Source organism: Charadrius vociferus, unplaced genomic scaffold (assembly GCF_000708025.1).
Source record: "Charadrius vociferus isolate BGI_N301 unplaced genomic scaffold, ASM70802v2 scaffold75, whole genome shotgun sequence".
Classification (NCBI taxonomy): domain Eukaryota; kingdom Metazoa; phylum Chordata; class Aves; order Charadriiformes; family Charadriidae; genus Charadrius; species Charadrius vociferus.
Window position 1 is genome coordinate 447269 of NW_009648545.1, and position 9104 is coordinate 456372.

Here is a 9104-nt window from a genome sequence, read left to right on the forward strand (position 1 = left end):
CTGCAGCGCAATGTCTTTATTGACATTAATTAACAGAGGTGTATTTACTTTGCAGGAGGTGTTCACAATGGAGAGTATGTCCCCTGGCTGTACTGCTATGACCCTGTGATGGACGTCTGGGCCCGAAAACAGGACATGAACACAAAGCGAGCAATCCACACTTTGGCTGTAATGAATGATCGACTGTATGCAATTGGAGGAAACCATTTGAAAGGTCACGTTTTTAATAGCGAAAAAGCATTTCAGTGTCCCCTGTCTCCTGATAAAGAATATTTTTGTTAGACAGTCATTGTTAAATACATTAAAAACCAGGCAACACAATTTAACAGGACACTTGAGCCAGCAATTTTAAAAACGTTTTATGCAAATTATTTTAAAATTATAACAGTACATTAAATATATGAGTAATGAATGCTTTAGATAATAAAAATGGGAGCTTCCATTACTCAAAGGCATGGACAATTTGTCATTACCAAGAATTCAATGAAACAAACAGATTATTCTTTGACCCGAAAGTACGAGCAATATTTTCCTCTGTAAATCATTTTCCAAAATGTGCAGTTAGAGAGAGCTTTATTCAGAGCAACACACGAAAACAAGCTCCTGATTTAATGAAGAGAGAAAAAAAAAACCTCCAGCCATTAAATATTAGGACTAGGCTCTTTAGATCCCTTTTTAGTATTAAATGTAGCTTGTTAATTATAATTCTTTTTATAGGTCTCTTGTTTTCATCTTTTGAAAAGGTCTCATACTAAAATAACTACTGCTTAGGCACCTGGTATTTTTGTCTTAATACCTACACACAGTTGTCCTCCAGCCATTAAATATTAGGACTAGGCTCTTTAGATCCCTTTTTAGTATTAAATGTAGCTTGTTAATTATAATTCTTTTTATAGGTCTCTTGTTTTCATCTTTTGAAAAGGTCTCATACTAAAATAACTACTGCTTAGGCACCTGGTATTTTTGTCTTAATACCTACACACAGTTGTTATTACTGCTAAAGAGATTCTGCTTAATCCAGCCACTTAGATAAAAAGCACAGCTCCTGCTCCTTTGTCCCCTGACAATATTTGACAGTTTATATTCCCTTTTTTTTTTCTTTCTCCTTTCCTGCTTAAAAAAAATAATAAAAAGCCTGACAACAACAAAAGAGAAAATAGTAATGCAAAAGAAAAAGTGATGTTAACTGCCAGTAACACTGGGCGATGTGCCTGGATGACTGTGACACCCAGGTCCCTGTGAGACTCTGAAGCCACATGCTGCTTTTGAAGATCTGGAAGCTTGTGGAGCATGTAGGGGACGAAGTCTCAAATGCGATTTTTTGCTGGTGAATGGTACTGGTGCCTAAACCTCTGCAGCCGGGTGCAGGGCTGCTGTGCCTCTACTCCCCAGCCCCAGTTGTGATGGGTGTTCCTGCACTGGACCTTACAGGGGAAAGGGGGTAAAAGCTGGCTGCGCACATGCACCTGCAAATGTTGTAGAGCTTGCAGAGCTCCGCAGTGTTGGCTTTTCCTCCTTCTAACGTAGAAGTCAACATGTCACACCCCTCCTGTAGCTAAAGCACGTGCTTTGGTTTGCGTAGGCTTGAATTGCTTCCATCCTGCCTTCTCCTTTTTTTTTTTCACCCAGTTTCACCTACCAATCTCTGAGAAAGAAGGAACTTTTAATAAACATCGCATTTTTGCTTCTACAACTGTTGCCCTAGGTGCCTTTGTTATGTATGAATTGCTCGCTGTTGTGATAGGTGTTTGACATCCAGGCTTCTGGAAAGCCGCTGGCTCTCTGGTAGCAGCGTTTTTTTGGAAAACTGATTTCTTCTGTACAGTGAAACAAAAGGAGGAACTGCAAGAAAAGGGAGGAGGGAGGGGACTGAAGTGTGGATGAAATGCCACAAATTCTCCAACTGGGTGGGAATAGCAGGGCTCCACGGCAAAGCCCTCCTTGGTGAAGCTGGATCTGTAGGCTAGTGTCAGCACTGCATTTACAGTATCATGGCTAGCCATGTGCATATTGCAGTTTATTACGGAGCTTTTGACAGGTTCTGGGCACACTGCAGTGGCCTTTCTGTGTCCCCTTGAAAACTTTACAGCAACAAAAAATTATTTCATCATAGCTCTTCATTCCTTAGATAAATAGTACTCTTACAAGCAGCATCATTGTGAAATACGAATAGCACCAAATGCCCTTTTCCAGAATATCTAACTTCTCTTTTCTGTCATACCTTGATGGAGGAGATGGTAGTCTCAAGTAAGGCATCCCAGCATATTAAGAAAGCCATTAATTTTACTGTGGTGCTCTGATAAAAAGAAGGTAGTTTGAGATGGGGAAATGTCTAGATATTGGAGCAAGAACCAGGACTCCTGGGTTTTATGTCTGTGTTCAGCCCACTTAATTGATATTAATTGATACAGCTTGTGAGTCTTGAGCTGAGACCCATCTGCCCTTTGGTGATTACAATGTAGTAGTCGCATGGAGCCTTTTTTGGTCTGTCAGGGAAGGATGGGACCACTGGGGTTTTTTGGCTACATTTTTCTGTCACCTTAAAGACTTTGTCACATCACAGCTTCTTGCTTAGAGTATATCTTAAATCAGCGTGAAAATTGAAGCCAGTCCTGAACATCATGTCCATCATGCTAAGCACCATGTCCCTGTGGAACCAAGTGGCATCAGTTGTTAAAGGTCTACCTTGACTTATTAGGGGTTGATTTCTGAGCGAGATTTAATCTGTTGACTTTTGAATAGATTAGATCTGCTGACCTTTGAGAAAGACTGCCAGGACAGTCTTTTCATACATGTTCAACCTTGCGTTAGCACTGATAGATGAGGAGGAATATTGCTTGAATCTGCTTTCATCATTGATAGGTTATTACTGAGTGTTACTTTCTGATCTGTTCAGGTTTTATATGTACTTCTGATTTGTAGAAGACTGTAGAACTAATGGTAAAAGCTTTCAGCAGATTTATTTGAACTGAAATAACGGGACATTAACGTTCCAGAAGATGGCTTAAATGTATATGGCAATATTTTCTAGAAGAAAGTTTAATAGTGACGTTATAATTGTAATAATATAATTATAACTTCAATAAATTTAACAGTAAACCAAATAATAAAACAGTATGTCATAATGCGTGTTCTCCTTTCTCAATGCTCTTATCCAGGTTTCTCCCATCTCGACGTAATGCTTGTGGAATGCTACGATCCAAAAGGTGACCAGTGGAATATCCTCCAGACTCCTATTCTGGAGGGTCGCAGTGGCCCTGGCTGCGCAGTCCTTGAGGACAGTATTTACCTTGTGGGAGGCTACAGCTGGAGTATGGTGTGTACCTGCTTTCTACAGTGACCCTTCCATTCCTTCTGAGCTCTTGCGGCCAGTCCGTATATTGCTCAAATGGGATTGAGAGGAGACAAGGGATGAAGTAGCTGCAGGGGCTGGTTTTGGTTTGGTTTTCAACTGTTGAAGAACATGGAGTATATTTTCACCTTTGTGCTTTTCTATTTAGATGATTTATTATCAGATTGTATTAATTGATATGGAGTAATATAAAAATCAGATGTAATTTGGCAAAAGTGCTTGACAGGATTTCATGACTATAGCTCTGCTTATAAGGTGCTTGTAAAGGAGCCTGATTTGCAGAGGCTGGGTGCTCAGCCCATGTGAAAACCAAACCTCTTGAAGGGCTCCTAAATTAGGGCCCGAAACCATGAGTCGCTTTGGAAAAGAAGTGGCTTTTGGTCTTTAAAGCTGATATGTGACTTGGATTTAACTTAGGCCACATTTAATATGACCTTCTGTTTTATTACAGGGAGCTTACAAATCTTCTACTATTTGCTATAGTCCTGAGAAAGGGACTTGGACAGAACTAGAAGGAGATGTTGCTGAGCCACTTGCAGGACCTGCTTGTTCAACTGTCATATTGCCAGCCTGCGTACCGTACAACAAATGATAGTCAAGGAGCACTGACACGAACACTGATTGCATTTGGGAAAATGATGACGGGTGACGTAAATATTTTATTAGAACAGGATTCCTGTTAAAACAAAGCTACCATAATTGACCCCTTATTCCATATTTATGCTTTAGGAGCAAACTAAAAGAAAACAAAAACCAAGTGTTGTCCCATCTCAGATAGATGCCGGTGTCTTATGAAACAAGCAGCTAAAACACACCGAACATGACATGCTGACAGACTGCCATTTCAGACTGATTTTAACTTTTTCCTGCTGCAGAGATATTCCTCACGTCAAATTTAACTTTTAAAAAAATGAAGGCTAAATGTTCAAATACAGCCTGAAGAGACAAGATCAGTATTGTGCATTGTATCTACCTGCATGTGATCTGTGTTGAAGTCATGAGGATGTTGTTTTCATGAATGCTTCAGAATTCAGATAGCGAAAAGCTCACACTGCATTGCAGAATTGTCTCCTCCTCTGTAATCCTAACCTACAGCTACTTCACGTGCTCTGCAAGCAACACAGCATCAGAAGATTATAAAAGGTAAAGAAATATCATTCAGTTTTTGCACAGCTTGGCATCTAATACGCTCTGCCTTCAAAGTCCCCACGTGTAAGTGCAGCGGAAAGCAGACTACAATGAAAGCCATGCTTTACAGAGCACTTCTTGCAATAGCAGCTTAGGGATTAGGATCAAATTCTTCTAATCACACTTGTGTAAAGTCAAAGTCATTTCACTGAAATCACATGGAATGACTGTTTTTACATTGGTATAACAGCAATTTGGTCCTACACCTGAAATTCTGGGTTCGTAAAGTAAGTTATTTCTATGGCCACTTAACGAAGCACCAGAACCCTTACTTACTTTTCACTAACCTGTTAGATAGGAGCATCCATGCTAGTTGCTTCCAAAGACAAGAAGACTGCATTTAACTATAAATGTCTTACTTTGGACTCTTAAATGATGATGAATAATTTTGGAAAGACACTGGTAAGTGGTTAAAATACTCCTGTGTGGTTGATCTTAAAACGTACTCTGAAAGACTTTTACTATTGATCCAAAGTAATACAAGGCTAGACTTTCCACTGCCTTACAGCCTGTGTAATTATTTACACATCGCAAAGCGAGTTCAGAATGTTACCACATGGGACCAGTAGCATTTAGGACTTGCTTCGTGAACTCATAGTTGCTTGCACAAATCAGGCTGTCCATGTTTTCACCTTACGTCTTTCTGTCCTGGCTTTGCAAAAGCAGCGACAAAATCTGAGCCTGGTTCTTCACCACCTTGCAGTTAACCGTCTACAACTCAGAAGAATATGTGCATAACTCTTCCATTGTGGTTTACTGATGCTGCATCAATTACCCTCAGGGCCATCCTCTTCGCTGGTATAAACTGAAATTGCTCCATTGATGCCAATGGATATATTTGGTTTATGTCAGATAAGAATCTGCCCTTTAATTTGCCTGGTTGTAACTGGCTGCATCAGATAAAAGGCAAAGGAGACTCAGATCTTTCATTTTCAAGCCTGCATGTATCTTTCACGATAGGACTTAATGCTAGTGCATTAAGCAAGGAGCAGGCAACTACTGGAGGTTGGTTTCTGCTGCAGAGGCAATAGATGGGAGGAAGAATTCATTATTTGCTTTGCAAAATAGAAAGAGGGTGAATGTACACAGAAATTACACTATATATTGAAGCTTGAGAGCAATATAAATAATGGAGAGCAAATACCATGGGACTGTTTCTCTCTGGCATCAGTCCAGTTTTATTGCAGTGCAACTCCCTTGCTTGCAGCAGAATTACACAGTTGTAAAATTGGGAGTAATGCAGTAAAGACTGATACCATACAAATGCAATAACCCAATTGATGAGGTAGCTGCACGCCCGGAAAAAAATTGTTTAAACAAAATAATTACCTGAAGATGCTAATATTTGAATGTGCCGTTGGGGAGTTTTCCTGTGAGCATCACTAAGGAACTCATAAAGGTGGAGTGTATATCCTGAAATCTCAATCCATTTCTACTATATAGTGCAATCTTAGTTGGTTTTGTATTTATTTATATTGTTCAGATCCAAGGGATCCCTTGTAAAATATATTTGGTGCAATCATTACTTTTTTTTTCCTTTCCTGTCGAAAGTATATAAATATAAATATATATAGAAAGGAAACTGTTAAGATGCTAAATGAGGAAACCGTGAATGACATTTAAGATCAGGATAAGGTCTGCCATTAAACACTGACTGTCACCTGTCTCTACTAAAATGTGCCATTTTTAAAGGATATTTGTTGTCCTTTTAAGTGGTTCTTTTTTTTTTACCAAGATAATTTAAAGATTTATGAGGACTGTATGTAAATCTTTCTATCTTTCAGGAAGGCATGACCAAGGAAAGTGCTAACTGAATAAGACACACAAAGGATGTAAATTTTGTACAGTACTAGACTGTGTAAATGAAGCTTGCTTGTAGGGGGGAAACTTTAAATAAAACTTTATGTACTAATTCAACTGTCTGCCATATTCCTACTTATAAAATGTATGTATAAATAATATCTACATTAAATTCTTTGGAAGTTTTTTTATCATGTAGATGCGTAAACTTCTTTTATTTTGTGGCCGTACATAACGGCCTTATTGTTCTCCCAGTGTCATTACTCAGTTCTTGTAAACGCAGCGATGCAGTAAAATGTCGCGAGTCAGAGTCTTCCGGTGAGCTCACATGCCTGGCCTGTGCTTCCAGCAGGGAAATTCCCCCCCTGCATGCCTGCAGGCAGGGTCGGATCTCGGGAGCCTACTGATGCCACCATACGCCTGTGACATGCCTCTGCCTTGTGCTGCTCGGCCCGTTCCTCTGTCCCATGGTAAGATAAGTGAAAAGACGCTGCCCAGTTAAATGCAGTCTTGCTTTGGGGAATTTCTTCCCTCTTCAAAATGTGCCTCCTGTGGTGATTGACCCTTCTAACTATGGGTGTTGCCGTTCTTGGGGTGGAAGTGCTGTCAGAGGTGCGCAGTGGAGGAGTTGGGACAAGAGGTATTGCCAGACTGAGAAGAGAAGGTAAAAACAGGGGTTCTACCAAGAGGCAGAATCATTGTCAATACCAGTTACTATACTACGTGTATTACTTATTCATGCCTACCAACCTTTGTCGTGGACCAGAACCTTCCTATGCAAACCAAGTGAGTGCACCGAGCAAACAAAAAGGCGGTCCCTGACCCCCGTGCTTATAAAGCGTGAGCTGTGCTGAGGGGTGGCTGAGAGCGCGATGGAAGAGCCTGGTCTAACGAGAGACCATCAGTCCTGTTCAAATCTTTTACGAGGAAGGGAAAGGCGAGCCAGCAGCAACTACAGTAAGATAGAACAATGAATAGGACTGTTTCATTAATAAGTTTATTTCAGGCAAGAAAGGAAGGAAGGGAGATACATGCATATTTTTTTAAAGTAATGCAGGAGAAGAAGGAAGAGGAGAAGCTGGAAGCAGTAGGCAGAGAGATGATTTAGAAAGGAAGGGAATGAAGCAAGGAGGAGGTAAGAATGAAAGGAATAAAATGAAAACGAGTCTGCAAGAGGAAAATGTGGGAAGTTCTTGTGGATCAAGGGCACAGGGAAAGTAAGGGCTGGAGTAATGAGGGAGGCAGAGAGAGTTTCTGAGGAAGGCACATCAGACCAAGCCTGGAAAGAAATGGCGGGAGTGGCAATAGAAAAGAGGACATGAAATAAACGTGAAACTAAATCAGCACTTGGTGATGGTATCGCTCCTATTTTCTTCATCATTTCCAGTGGTCTAGCTGTCAAGCAGAAGGATCGAATCAGCAGAGTGCCGAGGTGTTGCAATGTTCAAGCTTTCAATGCACAGACTTCAGCACAACAGAAATCATGAGAGAGATGCCCAGCGGCACCTCTCTGCGGTGCCTGGGCTGCGGCAGGCACCCAACCACAGCCAGCGCCTGTGGCAAGAGAGGAGAGCTGCCGCTGGTGGTGAGAAGCAGAAGAGCAGATGGGTCACAAGTCCCAGTCCCCACTGGGCTGAAGGGAAGCGTCTTCTCCATTTCTGATTCACAGATGAGAGTCGTCTTGGGAAGCTGGACATCTGGATTGTTTCTCCGTTCTTCTCTGCCGTCCTTGCTAAACATTAATCTTCTCCTCTTTGTCCTCAGCATGACAAACTTGCCTAGGTACTGTTGCGGAGCTGGGCCTGGAAAACAACAGACCAGTGATTGGAGCTGCTTCCCTGGTGCCGAGCTGCAGTCCCATCCACTGCCCAGGAAGCGCGAGAAGGCTGGGTTGCTGCAGACTTGCAACCCGGACGGGTGCCCTTGAGGAGAGCAAAGATGGCATTTCAGAAATACACTTTTCACTGATTTTAGCATTATCTTCAAAGGTACCCACCCGCCACCCAGAAGCTGGCATTGCTTCCCTTCACATGTTTGTCCCCCTCCTTGCTTTTAATACAATGATTTACTGCACTAGCTGCCTCTGTGAGGCAATTTCTGAGAAAAATCCATGCCAAACCTCATTATGTATACACCGGTTTGTATGGTATTATAATCACTCATCAATACAGTGCTCTAACTCTCTTGCTTTTAAGGAACAGACCATGTTTCAATTGAAATGGAGCTTTCTGGGTACAGACAAAGGAGACAGAAATCCCAAACAGTGCCAAAGAGGCCAAGACGGTAATTGCCAACATACACACTCCTGAGCAGTTTAAAAGATCCACATTCTCATTTCTGTTGTTAGTGCAGCAGCAGAAAAAAGTCAGTGTTTCAGCCTCTCAGGTCCAGCCCAAGGAAGCAGCAACGGCAGCGCTGGAGGTCAGAGTGGTTACTGGGAAGGGAAAGTACACTAATGAATTCTGGAGGGCTTGTAATGCCATAAAAGATTCAGTTAATCTGCAGCATAGATGTTGATCAGCGAAACTGAACCTAACTCTCTGGACCTTGTCAGATGTATTCTGTGCATGTCAGTGTTCCACACCAATTACAGATTTTAGAAGATGCTCTCATGCAAAACTATGTGCCCTAATATATAAGCCAGCTCAGATGTAACTAAAATTAAAATCTGACTGTGGCAAATCTCTGTGATCCTGATATATGAAAATCCAAATAAATGATTTGTTCCCAGAAAAGAAAAATAACTTCAGCAGGGAATTTCAAA

The 9104-nt window shown here is 41.3% G+C and overlaps 2 protein-coding genes across 2 annotated transcripts in view; both read left to right on the plus strand.

Annotated features, from left to right (window-relative positions):
* Window positions 1-5061, plus strand: part of KLHL14 (kelch-like family member 14) — a 112272-nt gene extending 107211 nt beyond the window's left edge. Inside the window, exons 7-9 of the mRNA XM_009885975.1 lie at window positions 56-214; window positions 3159-3316; window positions 3804-5061. Coding sequence (XP_009884277.1) covers window positions 56-214; window positions 3159-3316; window positions 3804-3944 — 458 coding nt within the window. The 3' untranslated portion in view covers window positions 3945-5061. The remainder of the gene's footprint in view (window positions 1-55; window positions 215-3158; window positions 3317-3803) is intronic.
* Window positions 5062-6913: 1852 nt separating this feature from the next.
* The window catches only part of LOC104287293 (ras-related protein Rab-10-like), a 61054-nt gene continuing 58863 nt past the window's right edge, over window positions 6914-9104 (plus strand). Inside the window, exon 1 of the mRNA XM_009885976.1 lies at window positions 6914-7004. Within this exon, the coding sequence (XP_009884278.1) occupies window positions 6914-7004 (91 nt within the window). The remainder of the gene's footprint in view (window positions 7005-9104) is intronic.